Source organism: Epinephelus fuscoguttatus, linkage group LG15 (assembly GCF_011397635.1).
Source record: "Epinephelus fuscoguttatus linkage group LG15, E.fuscoguttatus.final_Chr_v1".
NCBI lineage: Eukaryota > Metazoa > Chordata > Actinopteri > Perciformes > Serranidae > Epinephelus > Epinephelus fuscoguttatus.
Window position 1 is genome coordinate 20598473 of NC_064766.1, and position 20327 is coordinate 20618799.

At 40.9% G+C, this 20327-nt stretch overlaps 2 protein-coding genes across 2 annotated transcripts in view; one reads left to right on the forward strand and one right to left on the reverse strand.

The window, feature by feature from the left end:
* Positions 1-163: 163 nt before the first annotated feature.
* On the forward strand, positions 164-7602 carry zgc:113531 (uncharacterized protein LOC541359 homolog). Its single transcript, XM_049598333.1, has 4 exons — positions 164-246; positions 397-736; positions 1774-1903; positions 3672-7602. Exons 1-4 carry the CDS (start codon positions 164-166, stop codon positions 3860-3862), a joined length of 744 nt encoding a protein of 247 aa, XP_049454290.1. The 3' UTR covers positions 3863-7602.
* Positions 7603-8336: 734 nt separating this feature from the next.
* The window catches only part of b4galt2 (UDP-Gal:betaGlcNAc beta 1,4- galactosyltransferase, polypeptide 2), a 265209-nt gene continuing 253218 nt past the window's right edge, over positions 8337-20327 (reverse strand). The window contains exon 8 of the mRNA XM_049598316.1: positions 8337-14117. Within this exon, the coding sequence (XP_049454273.1) occupies positions 13967-14117 (151 nt within the window). The 3' untranslated portion in view covers positions 8337-13966. The remainder of the gene's footprint in view (positions 14118-20327) is intronic.

The window sequence follows — 20327 nt, forward strand, 5'->3', positions numbered from 1 at the left end:
TTATAGGCCTCTTAAACCAACTATGTACACATTAGACCACCTGTGCTTTTGTAAAAGTCTGCACTAATATACTTAAAGATGTTAAATTGGGGGAGGGACAAACATCAGCTGAGACTGGCGTGTGAACCCTCATGAGAGGCAGTGAATATAACTTTCCCTCTTCATGCCCCCCAACCTCCACCCCCTTCCGGGCTCCTTGCAGAAGTATGTGCAGCCCCAGCAGACCGCTGTGGAGGGAAGGCTGAGGTAACGCCAAAGATTCTTGCGGGCAGTAACAATGTAACAAACTTGGGTCGACCCGTCTACAGAATAAATCCCAGCTGGACTACAGTGGATGTTTCGTATTAACTTTTAGCTTTGGACAAGGTGAATCAAATAAATCACCATGGTTTTCAGTGAGCCTCTTTCCTTGGAGCGCACAATACGCACGGCCGTTTTGGCACTGCTGTTTTGCGCGCAGGCTGGTTTTGGCTTCTCAGTCGCCGGGCAGCAGGAAAGCACCTGTGAGGCCAACGGCAGCATATACTTCTTGGGGGAATGGTATTTCCTGGACTCTGATCACTGCACCCAGTGTGAATGCACCACTGAGGGCTCCGCGTGTTCCCGCACTGAGTGCACCTCTCTGCCGGCTGCATGTATCCATGTGAGCCACTACCCCACCGACTGCTGCCCCAGGTGCGAGAAGATCGGCTGTGAGTACCGTGGAGTGGTGTACGAGCTGGGGCAGAACTTCCAGGTAAGCCTGAAAGTGATGACACATGGTAGCTTGCAAAGATGGGGATACTGTCATGGCTTCCAGGATGGGTAGAAACTACATGACCCTATAGATACTCATAACCTTAAATGTTTTGAGATCATTTGTCTTTTTTTTTTTCTCATATGTAATTATAAACACAATACCCACCCAAAATATCTATCTTAGAGGTCAGGTCTCAAGAAAAATCTGGGGGATTATTAACTTTTCTCTTGTTTTTGCAATTTACTTATAAAATACGCCACACTCAGGCCATAACCTGTGATTAAGGGGTCAAAAGTAGGTATTGTTTAGTTTGTGGTGGCCCCTAACTTTCATTAAAGGCAAGCTTATTTAGATTTGCAAGGGCAGAGTAGGCTACATGGATACAGCAGTAGGCTAAATTCCAAATTGCCAATCTGCACTATCTCAAAATGAAATACTGCAGCATCATTTAGAAATGGTTAAAATGTCACTGCAGAGCGATTAACTACAGTATATTTGCATATCTGTGCAGTATTAGACTTGTTTTTAATATCAAGGGATGTTTTTGCAGAAAGGTGAGTTTTAGGTGATGTGCAGTAGACCCAGATTGCAAATAACAAGTGCCTATCACACATATTACAAAACAAAAGGTGAGTAGCAGCTCAGTACTGTTTATGTGTAAACCCTGTCACTGATCTGTTTCATGCAGGTTCCACTTTGTTCTGCAGTTACTGTTGCCTCTCATTCAAATGTGTAACTATGCACAAGCATAGTACAAAAGAAATGTAACTTATACCCATGTCACGATTTTCATAAGCTTGTATTAGTGTAAGCTGATGCATATCTTTTGCAGTGTATTCCCTTCTAAAACTCTGAGCCAATTAATTACAGTGTGGTACTGGAATGTAACTTGAGCATACAGCCGGGAATTGGAGGTAAATGGCGCCCCCTTTTGAGATGGCATGAGGAGGACTTGGTGAGAGCTGCTGATTAGAAACAAAATCCATGTTAAGTCTCACACTGTTTGCGTGTATATGTGTGTGCATTTTCCCCAGCCATCAGAGTGTGAGCAGTGCACTTGTGACAGTGATGGCATCGCCCGCTGTCTAGTGGCAGATTGTGCTCCTCCACCATGTGTCAACCCTGTCTACCAGCCCGGCAAATGCTGCCCCGAATGCCAGGAGGGTACGTTGAAAATAGCATTAAAAAAGTAGACAGTGAAATAAAACCTAGGGGGGCTCGCAGAGATTCAACAGGAAATTTATCTTCACTATTATAAGAGCACCACTGTCAAATGTAGTTCTAATGTATTTGATCATTAGCATGCAGGGGTGAGTGTGTGTGCACTTGATTTTATGTGCCTCCCTGTTTGTAGTACACTCTTAGAAATAAACATGCAAACTAGAACCATAAAGGGCTCTTCTGCCTGTCCCCAAGGAAGAATGCTTTGTGGTTCCATTGTAATCAAGGCTGTGTCATCAACGGAGGGCTTTGCACAATGCACAACTGAACTAAACAATAGTAGCAGAATTGGAGATTACATTGATTACCTGTGAACTTCTGTTAGTGCAGATATTTGTTTTTACTCAAAATACAAGAATGGACCAACTATTAATGAGACCACTGCACACTCTTTGACGATTTCTCACTTGAGTTCTCCATTGTTGCCTTTTCCATCCTCTCTTTCCAACCTGCAGAATATGACTTTTTGCTTCCAGCTTAAAACCAACTTTTAGGGTTCTGAACCAATTTATTTCTGGTCAAAAAGCTCTGAATGGTTCAAAATTAGGTGCAGGAACCAGAACAGACCCGGTCTACTTAGGACCAAACAGAGCGTGTCAGTGGGTGTGTCATATTCTACAGATTAGAAAGAGAAGGTTTGGAGGAGGCAACAATGAAAAGGTCAGAGAAATTGTCAGAAAGTGTGCAGTGGTCTCACTAATAGCTGGTCTATGTTTGTTTTTTTGATAAAAACAAATATCTGTAATAACAAGACAAAAGCTTGCAGGTAATTAATGTAATACATGGTTTTGCAGCAGTTTACATTTGTTGTGCATTGCGCAACATCCTCCATTGATGACATATCCTTGATTCCAAGACTCCACTCAAAACTGGTTAAAACTCAGGCCGATTTGCTAGATAGCACCAAGGTTCCACAAATCCTGACCAGAACTGGTTCAAAAACCAGAGCTATTTTGGAGGAAAAGGGGTAAATGGGAGTTCTATCCAGAACCTTCCACCCTCTAAGGGTGCTAACAAGAACCCACTCGAGGTTATCCACAGAAAAGCCTAATTATTCTAAGGGTTTCATCTAGAGCCCACCCAAGGGACTTTGCATTAGTAACTGCCTACATTACCCATAGATCTCTCTCCCACTAATCATCATCAGGTTAGCCTGGGGTCAAGGGAACTACACCCAGCAATCTTGAGATCCACAAGGTTCCTAAAGGGCCGGGCTTGATGTGGGCCAGTGCACCCCATAACACTTGTGATTCACAATCATGTTTTTTAGGGGGTGGAGATTCTGTGAAATCACTACTACTACAGCCTTTACTATATCAATGGTGCATCGGGTTAGGAACCAAAACTTGATTTCAAATTAGAACCAAAACAGAATGCCAAGTTGTGCGTACCCATAAGAAAAAAAAAAAAAAAAATTTGGTATGGCATGGATAAGATGGTAAAGATATCAACCATGCCAGAACACAAGTACAATGAACTGATTATGGGGATTTCAGATACATCTAAGTAAAAAAAAAACACAACAAAAAAACATTTAACTATTTGACACTCATGCTTTCAACAATCCTCGAAGAACTCTTTCTCCCAAAAAGGATTCTTTGGACTTTTGGGTAGAACCTTGGCCTTTTAGAAAAAAAACATTTGGAACCCTCATTTCAAGAGTGCTCTGTTCAGCTGCAGGTACTTACCTCTGTTGCTCCTCTCCCTCCAGGTCCTAACTGCTATGTCGATGCAACACGCAGCCAGGTGATTCCTGCAGGAGAGCCCATCTGGGTTGACTCCTGCACCAAGTGTCGTTGTCACGATGGTCAGGATGCCGGCTACTGGGAGGGAAACCGTCTCGCCAGCTGTTCCCGCCTCAAAAACTGTACACCTGAACAACCGTCCACCAAGAAAAACTGATTCACTCTGTCAGCGGAGAACCAGCTGTCACCTTAAAATTTACGATCCCTGGTGGTCAATCGTCTACACGCTGTTTTCTCCTGTGTAGCTGAAAATGGATAATCTGCAGCTTAAAAAAATACTTTTTTTGGGGAACAGAGCTAAACAAGAACCTAAGAAATTATTTCAAAAATGCCACAAGCCACCACAATAGATCTGCTGCCATTCCATAAGGACTTTTTATCCAAGATTTCTACATTACTGATGAGACTGAATTTGTCACTTTGGTGGACAAAGCTGGCCCTTTACTGGGCCTCAGCTGCAAATTAAAAACAAGGTCCGATTTACAGACCAATCAAAGCCCCACGTTTACTACATGTCAGTGGCAATTTGATTAACCACAAAGTACAATATTCACAAAGGCATTGTTACCTAATGTCGCATAGGCAGCCTCTGAGTCAGTATCTAAAGATAAAACCTTTATTACTGTAGTTTCTATTGTGCCTCCATGGTGCATATTCCCAAATAACACTATGTTTAAGCAAATGACTACAAACTAACTGAGGCACCGACCTTGTGGCCAAGTACACAATGCATAGAGGGTGGTTGGTGGAGGATCAGAAGGCCCCGTAATATGTTAATCTGGCCGTGCTGTGTAAAGACAAACTAACTGTAGTCCTTGTAAACCAAAGGAAACAGTGGAGTTAAGAAGGAAAACAAGATTAGAAATCTCTGTTTGATAATATGGACTGCAGTGATATAAAAATGACTTGTTTGATTTCACAGGGCCTCAAACAGCTTCAACCCCTGAGCATTAAGACTGTACTTCTACAGAAAAACAAACATAATTTAACAAATCTGATGGTAAACTTGACCCTTGAAAGGTGGCTGTACTCCAGATGTTTACCCTTTTATATCTTATCTGCCTGCCCACATGTTCCTCCAAATAGAACAAGAGAAAAGTGAACTTTTATAGAAGCTATAGAAGTTACCCGGGAGCCATATTTTTAATTTCCAGACACCTGCTTTGGGAAACAACTGGCAACATAACAAAGCCAGCGAGATTATTGGATGATAAGAAACTGTAATTGACCTGTCACGGGTTGATGCACCAGCCAAATGTATGCACAGCTGTGATGAAATTTAGACTAGGAAATGGCTTAGCATAGCAATTAGCAATTTGTAACTGTCCTATAAATTCTGCAGTTCACTTTCCAGGCTAATTGAAATGTAATGTATGAGACTATGGCCAACATATGACTGTACCGTAGTTTTAGACACAAGCGGTATTTGGAAGCAGGGTTGTTATTTGTGCATGTACACTGTAGAGCAGGAAAAACAATCTGTAATTAACTGCCTCATTCATTTTCACTAGGAAGAATATGTAGTATTATAGAAACAGCCTTCCTTATTGTTTCCACTGTTAGCAAAGTGCACAGATGTAACTTACCTTTGTCAGAAAGATAGTAGTATTGTCATTTTATGTAGGTTTATATGCATCAGATCTTCTTACTGTTACTTGTCATTATCTACCACTTTAATCATGAGGGACCTTTGAATGAGAACCAAAAGAAAAAACAATCTTGTCTTATATGTTTAAGTGCAGTCTGGGAGCCTATAATGGCATTTACTTTATACATAAGACTCCCAGGCTGCTGCTGTGTTAAGTATATTATTACAGCTGACACGTTTCACTGCCTTAATTCTCCCTGAAAAGCTTCTTTATGCAAGGTTTGGGATTAAGTTGAAACTTTTAGGGTTATGATCGTATTTTATCAGGAGACTTTATGAGTGAATACACTCTGTATTTACATTTTCTGGAGGGTATTGGTATTCCAATCAAACAGTCAAACAGTGTAAGAATGAGACTGAATACGATAAGGGAGCTGTTCTTCTCATCTTAATTACCGAATAATCAGAAAGAGACATGGTTAAAGGCATGGTTTGACATTTTGTGAAATGTGCTTATTTGTTTTCTTGCTGATTTGGATGAGAAGTGTGATACCGCTCATTTCTGTACAGTAAATTTAAAGCAACAACCAGCAGCAGCTAAGCTTAGCTTAGCTTAGCATAAAGACTGGAAATGAGGAAAGCATTTTTTTTTTCATTCTGCTAAGTCCCGCCTTTCTGTGCTGCGATTGGCTAGTGCTAAATCTAACCTTGACCTCTTTGCCCTAATCCTAGTCTGAGGCTGAATCCAAATGTCTGGACTTGCAGGCTCATGGACATTTTGGTCGCGTTTCTGGGAAGTCCGGGAGTGCCGTCCAAACCCATGATATAACCAGTCCACAAGGGGCCTCAAGCAAACTTTCTGCAGACTTTCAGAGCGTCCACTTGTGGTGCAGATTTCAGCAGACTTCATTTATTTAATCGCCCACAATTCATTGCCATATGGACGTGACATTGTGGCCTTTTCAATTGCTGAAAAATCACCTGTGAATGTGTAGAATACTTATTGATAGTTAGGCCTATTAAATGCTACTTAAATCGCATAGGCCAGAATTAATATTCAACCACATCATGACACAGAAATATGTGTAAGTATAGGCTGTAAAGGGAATGAAAATGCATTTTATCCAGCTGTGTAGTGAAATAGGTTAAAAAAATTGGTCAAAAACAGCAAAAGGTCTTCTACTGTACATAAATAATACCCAATTTATTGAATTATAATCCTGTCCTTATTTACAAACATTTTTGTTTTTCAGCACCTGTAGCTTATTATGTAGAGATGTATTAATATGAGTTAAACAGTCTCAGGGGCTGTCTATCAGCTCCTTTCAGTCACTGCCCTCGCAGACTTTTCTTGATGACAGTGAACACGTCACACAATGTACTACTGAAGTCTGCGAGGGCTCAGTCCATAAGTCCAGAGGGCGGACATTTCGGTTCAGCCTGACTCATCGGATGTAGACTTTAGGTATGCACCTGCTATTGGTTGGCTATTTCAGCCGGCATTCTCCTCCCCTTCCACTATCTGCATGCTACCGTTTTGCAAGGGAACTGTTGCAGCATCCTTGGCTTAGCACTGCCCAGGACGATTGTGATTTGTTTAGAGAAATACAAACAATCCAGAGCATTTTTTTTACCAATACCAGAATGATAATGGGTTCTTCCAAATCTTTCTCTAGCACTGACACAGCGTTGTGGAGATTGGTCTGGCTAAGCATGACTACCCCAACTCCTCAATGTGTCTATGTAACAAGCATTAGTCAATTACAGTACAGTCGGGCCAGACTAGGCAAAACACTCCTAGGAAAAATAAATTGAATTGTGCAGGGGGAAACATGTAGCCTGGCTGGGTTCAGAGGTAACAACTTGCCTCCACCCCATCTCCTCCTTTTCATGCTGTGTCTGACCTATCAATGACATTTCTGTTTGTCATTGATGCTGCTCTGTTCTGTTCCCGAGGGGTCTTTGCGGCTGCTCTTCCTGCCTTGGGCTTTCCATGTAGGCACATGGAAGGGCAGGGAGGTTTGCTCTCTCTGCCTCAGGCTTTCCTCGTTTGCACATGGAAGGGCAGAGAGCACACCTCTCTGCCCTTACACATGGAAGAGGCTTTCTGCGTAGGCCCGAGGAAAGGCAGAGAGGCCCCTGAACAGAGCCATACCGCCAAATATAATACTGCAAATGGAAATAAAGTGTTCCTGACTGAATAAGCGAGGAATTCACTGTACAGACATCAAAGTGGTGTCTATCTTCTCATCTGACTTTCAGCAAAAAAAAACAAAACAATCTTTTCCTTTCAGTGAGAATCAATCTACTGCCTCAAATAAAAGGGACCCAAAATAATTACACTCACAAATCATGTAGTGTGTTATTCTTGTAATAAACACCAGCATCTTGTAAAATATTCCAAATTAAAACTACTTTCAATGCCCATTAAAAAGCCCTCACTTTGTGTTTCCTCTTGAGTTGTGTCTTTTTACTTTATTTGAACGATTTGTTTTGTGAACAGTTTAGCTCCGGCATCTCTGAGAGGATACCATCCTGATTTCCCTGCAGAGCTTTTCTGCTGACAGTTTGGGAACACTGCTCCCCGCAAAACAATAAAAGAATGAGAGAAGATGTTGAAGGTAAAAGGGAGACAGCTTCACTTTGTGGCATTAAACGATGTGTTTATACTATCAGGAGGGTGGCAGGAAGGACAGGGGAGGAAATGAAAGAATGCACAAGTAAAGCTGAATGTAATCCAAAAGGTGGTTTAGCATTTTAGTCCAGTAAGCCACTGGGACCACACAGGAACAAAAGTAACAGGTTTATGTGGGTTGTCATGGCAGCAGGAAACACGGTTGCCAAAAACTGTCGATATTACATTAGAAAGTTCTGGGATTACCTCAGCCTGCAGGTGAAAACTATTTTCTTATGAAGTTTCTATTCATCCACCAGAGTTTGACTGTCTTCTTCCCACATGCACACACACAGCAAGCAACTGACAACACCATGATACAATCTTTAACCATCAGATTTATTGATTGTATAGAAAAAGTAGGTTTGATATGACGTAATGCATTCTATATAAGATATAACATTTTCAACATTCAATGTACAAAAAAACATAGCTAGAGATACAGTAAATTTTTAAAAACGCCCACAGGCCTGAAAGTCCTGTCTGCTCCCTGCAGCAAAATAATGTGTTTGAAATGTTTTTCGAATACTTCACCACCACCTGAGGTGCGCTCGACAACTGGAACAGCTTCAAAAGTCAAGAGTCCATTAAGAAACATCAAGCGCTCCTCATGGTTGTTCTTATGCTTAAGTAAAAGAAACGTTTCAAACACAATTTTTGCTGAAGTTGCTGTTGCTGATCTTTTACATCTCTATCCCATGATACTGTTTATACACACTGGGGCTTCTCTGGCTATATCCTCCTCAGCTTGTACTTTTCTTCTTGTAACTGACTTATAAGGGGTTGCCTGCAATTGTTCAAAGTAGTCATGATGAAGCAAAAGTTGATCTTCTTTAAAGTCTGATTTAGAGGTTATGAGGAGTGATACTCAGCCTGTGAAAACAGCTGTATAATTCTGTGGAAGGAGCTTTCAGAAGTAAAAAAAAAAAACCAAAAAAAAAACCCAGGTCGTCAGGCTTATCTCAGCTTGCTCTTGAGACCTGATTTTGTTTACGAGAAAGCTTACTTTATAAACTAGAGGTGTGGGGATTGGAAGAGGGCATTTAGGAGGAAAAGAGAGTCCAACAGAGTTGTGAAGCGGAAGGAGCAACTGGTTCCAGGAGTATCTTTCCTCCCTTTGAATTTGTGACCAAAACACAGCACCATTGTTAACAAATTTGTCCATAACTGAAGCAAAAATCCAAAATGAATTTACTTCAACTGCAGATTGGAGAATTCTGCTTCCTGTGATGAGATGTTTCGTGCCAAAACGCACACTGGGAGTTGTAGTTAATGGCCCCACCAATGTTTCTATGTAGAAAGTCACCTAGTTATAAATTTTTATGAAAGAATCTGGTATTTCTAATGCCATTGTTAAAGTAAAAAACTTTGGTATCTTTCAGCCTGGACTCTAGTTTCCCATGTTTTTGTATCTAAGTGACAAAATGGGGACAATTTTTTTTAAATTCATCCACTGTTAAGAGAGAGTGAGCCCCAATTGTGAATCATCTAACATTGTCTATGGGAAAAAATGAATGAGACTTTGACTTTTACGCCTGAAATGGCTCCTCCAACTTCGCAACGCTATGAGACACTATTAAGATGAATTATGGAGAATGTAAGACCCAGTGTGTTTGGAGCTTGACCCAGAATAGGGACTGAAAGTCAGGATATCTCGGCCTCTGCTGCTGCAATTTTGACCATTCCTTTTTTTTTTTTTCAAGTCACCCCACTTTATGCAAGTAAACACTAAATCACCAAGGTGCTTAAATACTGTATGGATGGGAAAAATCAAAGCAAGAGCTGCCATTTTGTCGCCTCTGTACTGATTACAAGGATTTCAAATCAATAAGCTGATTGGAGGCAAATAATAAGGAAATCTATCTGGAAAAAACATGACTGCATTCAAACATTAACTACCTCAGATCCCACATGAAAACACAAGCTTAAAGTGGCATATGTGGCAGATGTGAACAAATTGGTAATATTGCACTGGGTGAGCTGTAAACAGTATAGAGAAGGGGCTGTATTGACCTCTCCGTAGGTAGTTTGCCCACTGAGGACACTCAAACTCACCAGGAGAGCTCTGCACTCTGGAAATAAGTATCAGCAGAGGGTGAAAAGGAAAAGGGGAATCAGATAAAGTGAGGGAGAGAATGAGAGAAGGGGAGACGCAGAAGGATTCACAAATGAGGATGTGTACTGAGATAAAAAAAAAAAGATACAGTAAGTGGCACAGATTCAGAGACACAAAGAGAGGCTCTGTCGATATCTATTGAAAGAAGAAGCACTCTTGTGAGACACAGCTGTGCTTGAAGTAGGCCCACCACGAAGCACAACGGAGTGCCATTGACACATACAGCCTGGACTGGCAGAGTAAGAAAGAAAAGGCAATAAAAGGGGAGATAATGCAAAGAAAAAAGGGAGAGTGTGAATGCATGTGTGTGTGTGTGTGTGTGTACGTGTGTGCGTGTGTGCGTGTGAGGAGTAATCAAACCTTTCAACAGACCCAAGGCGAAGGTAATGCTGAGCCAAACAGATGGGAACATTTTTGCCTCAAGGCTGACCAAAGAGGAGGCCAACAATGTACAAAATAAAAGCCCTAAAATTGTTCTGAATGATACAAAACAGTTACAAACTTGCACACAAATCTTCTGTCTGTTCAAAGATCAAAGATAGGTAGAGATAGTTTAATTTTTTTATGATCTTCAAGGAGCAATGTGTAGGATTTAGTGGCATATAGCAAGGTTGCAAATTTCAACCAGCTAAAATTTCTCCCAAAGGATTCCTTCAGTGTTCGTTGTTCAGAAGATTCCTAACAGGAGCCAAATTATCTGCAAAGATCTCTTTCCCTTCAAAACAAAAGCACATGGTGATTTAAAGAAGTAAAAACACCGAAGTACACAGAGTTTTGCATTAAAATATTTGTGTTATTTCCAGACGGTCTAATCAAGGAGTGGCTGCTAACTATTGTTGGTAGTTAGTTTTAGTTTGGTTTGTCTGTTCTGGCCTACTGTAGAAACATGGTGGACTCCGTGGACAGGGACCTACTCCCTATGTAGATGGATAGAAAAACGAGCTTGGTCTCACTCTGAAGTTGTCAAAATCTGACTTGTGGCATCAGAGACCAACGGAGTAAGGCGTTCTTTGACGTTGGTATGATACGTGGCCGGTTGCTGTTATAGTTTAACAGCTCCCAACGGCATCGGGGGGAATATGGTGGGACAATGATGAAAGTTAAGGCAGCGAAACTCCAACTGGGGTGGGGCGGGACTGGTGGTGGATGGGTTCAACAAACACCGACTTTCACCCAAGAAAGCGGTGTTGGTGTCCCGTAAGATTCTAAAGCCAAACCCTGTTCTTTTTTCTAAACCCAACCATGTGAGTTTGTTGTTGAAGGAAAAAAACAGGTACAGACGTAGTGCACTGATTTTGAAGGAGACTGTATGAAGACGTTCAATTTCCTGTGAAAACAGAAGTGTATCTTGAAAGAAGACAATGCATGTAACAGGCAGAACTTGACAAAGCGTCCCAGAGCGTCAATAACCAACACACCCAGGGTACCTTACATGTCGTATGTGGACATGGAAAGGTTGGAGTGAGAATGCGTTGGAAAAACAAAATATATGCCACTACATCCTACACACTGAACCTTTGATGTGTGTTTTTTAAACTGAAGCAAACATGGGTTAGTTTCTGTATTACCCATTACGAGCACACATCTTCATCAACAGATTTTACACCCCAATATGACCTTTAAATCAAAAATAAGCTTCCTTGCCCCTTTAGTAACGATAACTTCTGAAGGCATCGGTTTGGTGTTTAGGCGTCAACAGTAACAGCATCAACAGTAGAGACAAGGAAAAATAAAACAAAGGACAAAGACTGATGTATCAAAGCATAAAACAGTCAAAGGCTTCTGTACGCAGATTAAGTTGTTCATTTTTCACACAGGGAAAGTTATGAAACTCAAATAAAAATAACAGCTTCAATAAAAAACGAACCTCACAATGCTTGATTAATTTATGAAATCGGAAAGTGTGATAAAATAGACGTAAATAGAAAAGTGACAGCTGATGATGATAAAATCTAAAGCAGCCATAGAGATGTCAGTCAAACTGCTCAAAGGATAACTTCTCATTACTGCCTTAAAATTCACAATTTCCACAGACAGAAGACTATCACCTTCTAATTTCCTCTTTCCGGATATAATCATCTTTTTCTTAAAGATCTAAAGAAAAAGATAGCAGAGAGAGAAAATGGCGTAATAACAGTAGCAATAGAGTTTTAATGAACTGTGATACTTAAAAAAAACTTTGACGTTCAGGTTACATTGTAAGCTAAAAATTGACCTCCAAAAGTACTTTTCAGCTCGGCTTGTCTGTGGATTCAGTGTAAATGTTTGAAGCTTATGTATCCACAACACTTTTTCCTGTAAAGCATGAGCCATAATTCTATTCTTACAGCTCAGTTTAACCCCTTTGTGTCCCATATATGTTCAGAAAATGTGGTAAATGTCCAATTTTCTAATTGAAAATGCATATTTTTACTGAATCAAACCAGCACCTTCAGGAATATGAATGTACCTCAAGCCATTTAGATCTCGTAGAGACAAATATGTACATTTAAGGTCCAGATTACCAAAATAAACCTTTAATCTGTTAAGGGGAGTGATAGAAACAAAGCTTCCAGAAACCTAATCTCCAATATGTGCCACATGGGGTTAAAATCACAACTGAGCTGTCAGTGTATCTATCTGCCTTGCTGTCTTCAGTTCCTTGATTTGATTTTAAATGCATTCCCAAGGTAGTTCCACAACACTGCATCCAGAACAGGAGAAAACTCTTCATGTCTTCAATATATTTACTTTTGTTGCAAAACTTTTCCATTACTCCAATAAGCCAGGTTTCCAAAGTACATACATATACATATATATATATGTATATATATACATATATATATATGTATAAAAGTGAACAAAAAGAGAGTTCTCTGGAGTTTGTTGCTGCTGATGAACATGTTTTATCAGCGTGTCCCAGCACTGTAAATGCAGGCACAATACACATTCATTAATTGATACCGGAGGAGGATTTGATTGAGTAATTAGATCCAAACTCCCTGACAAAGACGTCAATATCAAATCGTCCATTAGCATCATTTGTCAAGATAAGAGTCAGATGTTTTCTTCGATATGCAGTCCATCAGATACAGTTCAGTGAAGCATCACTGCCTGTCATATTTAGTTAAAGTTTGCCTCTAATAGAAATCCCCATTCTCTTGATCATCACTGCTCAGAAAGTAAAATGTTTGATGGCGTTTTTAAGGTTTGCTGTCCGCTCATATGTCATTCCCAAACCAGCAGGTACCACGTCTCGTATCCATCTTTGTATCCATGTAAACAGCCCATTTCATTCTGCTTATATGAACTTGGTCAGATATTCCAAGAAATCCCACTTGATACTGTCCAGTGTTTCAAAACAGGCCATGAAAACTTTCCAAAGTTTCAAATGATGTCATTGTCTGATCTCTAATCCCCTGACAATAGCTCCTGTCAATATCCTCCATCGATATGCCACTGGATGTCCTCCAGTTTACAAAAGATTGTTAATGGAAAGATTCCAAGTTTCAGCCTCCAAGTCTGACGCCAACCTTTGGTCGGCTACTGATATCCCAGCTTTGGTCCCCACTCTTAAAATTCTGAAGTCACTGATTGGTAAAGGTAGGAGGCGTGAAGCCACTGGCTGCTTGAAAAAGTTACAAAGAGCCTGAGTCCTGGATCCAGAAATGGCAAGCTGAAATCCAAAAAAAAAAAAAAAAAAAAAATCAAAACAGAGAGAGGGGTCGAGAGGGAGAAAGAGACCATAATGTGCTTGTAACTTTTTCCTCTCTTTCATTCCATCATCCTTCCAGATGTCTTAGATTTGTGATCTCTTTATTTCCCTCTCATAAGCTCTCTTCTTCCCATATTTTTCCCTCCAGTCAGTGTGCGTCGACTCCCTCGTCTTCCTCTCCGTCTGTCTCTAGCCCTTAATAGGCCGGGGCGGTGGTTTGCCAATCTCCACAGAGATATTTGTGTACAGAGGGTACCTCTTGACCTGAAGCACTTTGTAGGTCAGAGAGCTGATGCCGTCCTTCTTCATAGTGTTCTTCGTGTTCTGGATTTTATTAAATCTGGAGGGTGAAAGACAAAGACAGACAGAGAGAGGTGGGAGGGGTGTGGAGGGAAAAAGAAAATTTGATTAAAAACAAAATAAAATTTTGACATGAAAGCCGTTTCCTCTATATCAGTGCATGTGTGAGGCTATGTGGGTATATAAGTGTGTTTGATTGCTTGGAGACTGGGAGGTCTGGCTTAGTGGGTATTGATATTATGCCTCAGGAAATGCAGATCATTACAAGACTGACAGTTGACATGATTCCTGTTGGATTTAAAGGATAACCCTTCCTACAACAAAAAGTTCAAGTGCAAGGCAGCCAAAAAAGATTCAAATAAGAGAGAAAAGGCTCTTCACTTTTAGGTCCAATGCTGACAAAGCCAAGGTTTCTGTAAATCTGCCTTCATTGGGGCAAAGGGGATCCCAGCAGCTTAATGGGATCAAAGAGAGCAGAGGTTCTCTACCTTTTTGGCTCATGACCCCTTAAAACAAAACACTGTCTTCTGTGCATATTTGTCTCCCGTTGCATGTGTCTATCAGTTGAAACTGGTTCATCAAGACATATTTAGTGATTTACAAGTAAAATGCATTGGCATAAATGTTTTTTTTTTTACTTTCCTCTTTTGTTAATCATCTAGCGACCCTTCAAATTTATTGGAGACCCCTAACAGAAGTCATGACCCTCAGGTCGAGAACCACTGAAATAAAGCACACTTTATTGTCATGCAGATGATGGATCTGAAGGTACAGAAGAGATGCTCGGAAACAAGTATAACACATCACAATACTGTAAATATCAGTGTTGTAGTCAAGACCACCTAAGCTGCAGTCTGACTCACCAAATGTAGACTGTGGGTGTCAGTCTGCCATTGACAAGCTATTTCAGCTGGCATTCTCCTGGCATTGCACTATCTGCGTGCTAGTTTTTTTCAAGAGCACCATCGCTGCATCCTGGGCTTAGCGCTGCCCAAGACACCCAAGACAGTTTTTCCCCCCTATATCAGAATGATAAAGGGTGGTCCCAGACCTTTCTCTAGCTCTGACACAGTGCCGTGGAGATAGGTCTGATAGGTCTAAACCAAGACCAAGCTATGACCAAGACCAGAGGGCATCAAGACCAAGACAAGGCTAAGTCTTTCAGGGGTTGAGACCAAGACCAGACCAGTGGGAGTCCCACACTGCATGACACACACACACACACACACACACACACACACACACACACACACACACACACACACACACACACACACACAAAATGTGGCAATGCAAACCATAAGCACTCCTCAAGCTGATCTGAAAGATCTACTTTCCCATAAGAACACTCACAAAAAACATTCCTCAAGAGTCCTCTTCATTCATCTTTTTAATTGCCGTATATTTATGTATAAATGTACAATGAGGAATGTCTTAATGAATTATTTAAAAGGCATTGCAGAGCTGAAATGATCTTGCCATCTTTATTCAACACTCATTTTTTGCACGAGGAATTTAGTGCAGTTGTGGTCTTGAATGGTCTTGAAGTAAAATCCTAAGATCAAGACAAGACCAAGTAAAAATGCGGTTGATTCTAGGACAAGACTGAGACCACCAAAAAGTTGTCTTGAGACCAAGCTCAGCTACTACAACACTGGTAAATACATATTGGAAGTTGCAAGAGAGGAAAAAAATGGGGCAAGTCTTTTCACATCCAGTTTCCTTTACCATGTAGATATTGGCCAACAGGTGGTGCTATGGCGCTGCACTGTGACTCAGTGAACAGTATTATCCATCACATCCGCCTCAGTTTGTTTGAATTATGCTGGAATATCCTTCCCCATTGGCTGCAATTCAGCAGTTACATCAGAATCTGCTCTTACGTTAGAATCTGCTCTGATTTTAGTGTTGAAGATGGGAAAATAATTCACACAGTGTGTCAGACAGTTTCACAGTGCTGCTGCTGCACTTCAGTTCAGTTTGTGATGCAACCCCTGGCATCAAAACGGATTCATAACACAAACTCTCCTGTCACCCGCATAGTAGTATCAGTTTTTGCAGCCAGTCAGGATGGAAATGAGGCCACGGCGTGCGAGCGTCTAACAGCATGTTTACAACACTCTTGTCTTAAAAATGCCATTTTTGGTGTGTGAACAGAGAAAGAGCTGATGTGTGCAAACGCCCAGGCGAGCACATTCACTTTTCAAAAGACAGCTGTGACTGACTCTAACAAAAGACGTCTTCTTAATGATATGCTTGGACGTACAACTGGAGTTGACACTTCAGTCCGACATGGACCACTGAGTCTACAGAGCCTTGTCAGAACTGACTAGTGAAGATCTCTCTCCTCCCTCTGCATCGCTTTCTCCTTCTGTCTCCCGCAAATCAAATCAAAAAGTGCTTTATTGGCATGAATGGACGCAGGAAAAATGTTGTCAAGCATCCTTCCCTTGAACAATATAATACAATAAGATATAAATAGAATTATGGGTTCCAAGGATTGGCACTCCTATCTAAAAAAGAAGGGGAATTAGTTTAAGAGAAAAGTGCAAGGGAAGAAAGGGAAGGAGAGGAGGAAAAGCAGGCGGTATTAACTGAAATGAGGGTTGGATGGCAGGGGAGAAAAATAGAGGATAGGCTGGCAGGGAGATAAATACATATCTGAGAAAGAGAGTGACAGATGGAGGGGGCAAGATATACTGATATTAAAAATAAAGTGAATGAGAAAAGAGAAATCTTTAGACGAATCTATGAAGCAGCTGAGATTAAAAGCAATAAACTAATCCCCACAGACATAGCGAGGATATAAAATGCATGTACTCAATCTGTAGGCGACTGTATGATCGTTTCAAAGCTATTGGTCTCACTTATCTTTTATTTCAGAGAGTTAGAGGGCGAGCCAAAGACAGTCCTCCTTACATATTCATTAGCCTGATTTCCAGACTGAGTCCTAACTGGGCTAAGTAAAGCTCTATTTTAATTCCACCGAGGGTCTCATAGGAAAACATTTCTGGTTTAGGATCTCAACAATAGCTTTTCATGCCGGTTACTGAGGGTTATTTTGTTCTGGTGTCATATATTTTGAGCTGGCCCTCCTGACCCTATTGTAGAAATGTCTCAAAGGAATAGATGAACAATTTGGGAGCCACGATTATTCGCTTTCGTACCTTAGATAAGAAGACTGGTACCTCTCTCACATCTGTTTGCTATATATGATACCACCAGGAGCAAATGGTTGGCTTAGCTGAGCCCAAAGACAGGACACAAGGGGAGACAGCTGGTCTGGCTCGGTACAAAGGTGACACCAACACCTCTAAAGCTCACTGAGTAACACACAAAAACTCACAGGAGACTTCTGATGGACCGCTACCAGCTACAGGGTGAGGATCACATGACTGACAAACAAGTCTGTGTCAGTAGGCTAGTTTTTGATAGCCTTGTTACTTACTTTACTTGTACCGATGAAGAAGATAAACAGTGAAGAAATGCATAAAACCACAAACAAATAAAAAAAATTCTAGTTTAGACTTTCATCTTTAGTTTTGACAAAATTAGGATTCAAACTTTCTAAAAATATCAATGATCATGAGAGAAACAGACGACACTAACTTCCCTCCAAAATATGACCTTACATCCATCATGAATAATCATGCACACTTAGCTTCTAGTTATTAACAAAGACTTCCAGCAGTTCTGTAGGAATTTTCTTTTACAAATGAAGCTTATAAAACAACATGGCAAACCCACAGTCAGTGTGGTCTATTAGATGACATTGTGACAGGTCGCACAGCCAACAGTGGTCAGCTAGCCGTGATCATGCTAACAGATTAGCTTGCAAGCGGTAATTCTAGGTTGTCACATGACCCTGAGAGGTCATAGTGGCCTGTCATAAATCACCAGTTGTTTTATTGGGGGCTATAAGTCAGAGGAACTTCACCAAGCCTGACCTCAAAATCCAAGATGGCTGCTCCGTGCATCAGCAATAGTGAAAACTGTAGTAATGTACTGTTTATTAGCACCTCTGTCTTATTTGCGTCTCATTACAACAGTCGTACACACTGTCCTGTCCAACCTGTATCTGTGGACATGTTGCTATGGTGTTTGTATGCTCAAAATGCAGAGTGTTAGAGCCATTTCTAGCAAGTCCTAGTTTCCTATTAGTTTTTGAGTTAATGCACCACCTGAGCTGGCATCTTGGGAGCCTTTAATTAAAGGCTGGTGTGCTACCGTGTGTGTGAATACACCACAGGGTTACAGTCTTAATCTGCTGTGTATTTTGTTAATTTTTTTGATGTTTGTTTGATGAAGTTATTTAATAATCTATTGATTTGAACTTTTTTTTTGTAAAGGCCTGTTTATTTGGGGAATGCTTGTTTGCGGATTTCTGTTTTCATTGTTTTTAATGCAACAGTCAAGATAATCAGTTTATAGCGTCGTCCTGCAACTCTCCATACAGCCTGAAAATCAATCAACTCTTAAACCAACCAAAGAACCCTGGATCATCAATATTGAGTACAATTAAACCAAAGACAGTAAGTTTGTCATATCTCTAGTTATGGCATCTGCAGGCGGCTATTTTTGAACTTATTTGAAAGCTGCATTACAGTGTAATGCATTTACTGTATATCAACTGGTATTGCCAACAAAGGCTAACCTGGCTATAACTGGTATTGCTGCATGCTGCAACATATTGGTTTTCAAACTTTTTGTACTTGAATACGGTCAACTCAGTTTGTGGCTTGTGGCTGGGCCCAGTCACTTACTGGAGTCTACTGCCTGACAACTGGAGGAACCAAGAAATAGTCCAGCACATAACCCCTTGTTGTTTATACGGTTCATCTTTTGTACGGATTAAATAAATGAGATACAACATGTTAATTGGGGAGCTTTAGAGGTGCAGCACCAGGCCAGCCCTATCCCTTGCATCTACTCTTTATGCTAAGCTAAGCTAACTGGCTGCTCAGGGTAGCATTATGTTAAAATGCTTTTAGTTTGTTTTGTTGCCTAAACTTCACTGCGACCACTTCATGACAGTAACCATGTGTTACAATGTGTTTCAGCTGTGCATCACATAGAGCCTCTAAAGGGTGCCATGTGCGTCGCTATCAGATGCCGAGGGGTAAATGAGAACGGGTTTTTCCTCTAGCAGCAGCATCATTAGGTCAAAATTTTAGTTGATCCAATACTTTGGTTTATGACAAAATATCTGCAAAACAGATGACTTTCCCGTCAGCTGTCATCAATGTTGCATGTTTAGTGCTAATCTGCAAAAAATTCTATGCTAACATGCCAATCTAAGATGGTAAGGGTGGTAAACATTACGGGCCCTATTTAGATGGTCTAAAGCGGACAGCGGAGGGCGCATAATCCATGTCGCAAGTGTCACTGCTATTTAGATGCAGGTGCAGTTGTCATTTTCACGCCCTTGTCGTCTAACTAGCAAATGAACTTGCGCTTCTCTGGGTGTGTTGGTCTGAAAATGAGGAGTGTTCAGACGCAGTCATGGCGCGTTGCTAGTTAGATGGCGTAAAAAGCAAATGCGCCAGTGACCAACAAAAACCTGGTCTAAAGTCAACTGCGCAGTATTTCACTGTTAAACAAGTTAGTAATATGCGTCTCTAGGAGGGTGCACAACGCGCGTGCACTCTGCTCAGACACACACGGAGCAGCCACACATATGCAAAAGATAACAAATAAAAATATGATTACAATGTGAAAGGTTAATTATTGTGCACACTAAAATATTTATCAGAAACACGTCTTAATGGTCAGTCATTAATCAGAATGATCTAATCACAGTAATAATGATCATCATAATTTGTAATAATGACAAATGAAATTGTGAAATTATCTGACCAATCAAAGCCCACACATTGCATTTATTTTAACATGTTATACTAGGCTACATTATATTATATTATTATATTGTTATCTGAGTGTAAATAAGAGGCAAAACACAGCTCTAGGAGACAAATGTGAAATCAATTAAACGTGGGCGGGGGAGAAAACGCTGAACAGGTCCTAACTGCAGGATCAGCACCTTGGGAAGCTCCGCAGCAGTCCTGACAGCTGTGCTCTGTTATATGATGATAACAGGTTTGAATAATATTCCACAGATATTTAGTAAGATCTTTCTTGTATTAGTGATCCCACACCTGCTTTACCTCGGGGAGCTTGGGTGCATGTCTGCTGTCCCTGTAGATCTGGTTCTGACGGGCCTTCACCTTCTGCACTAGGAGATCTGTCTCCT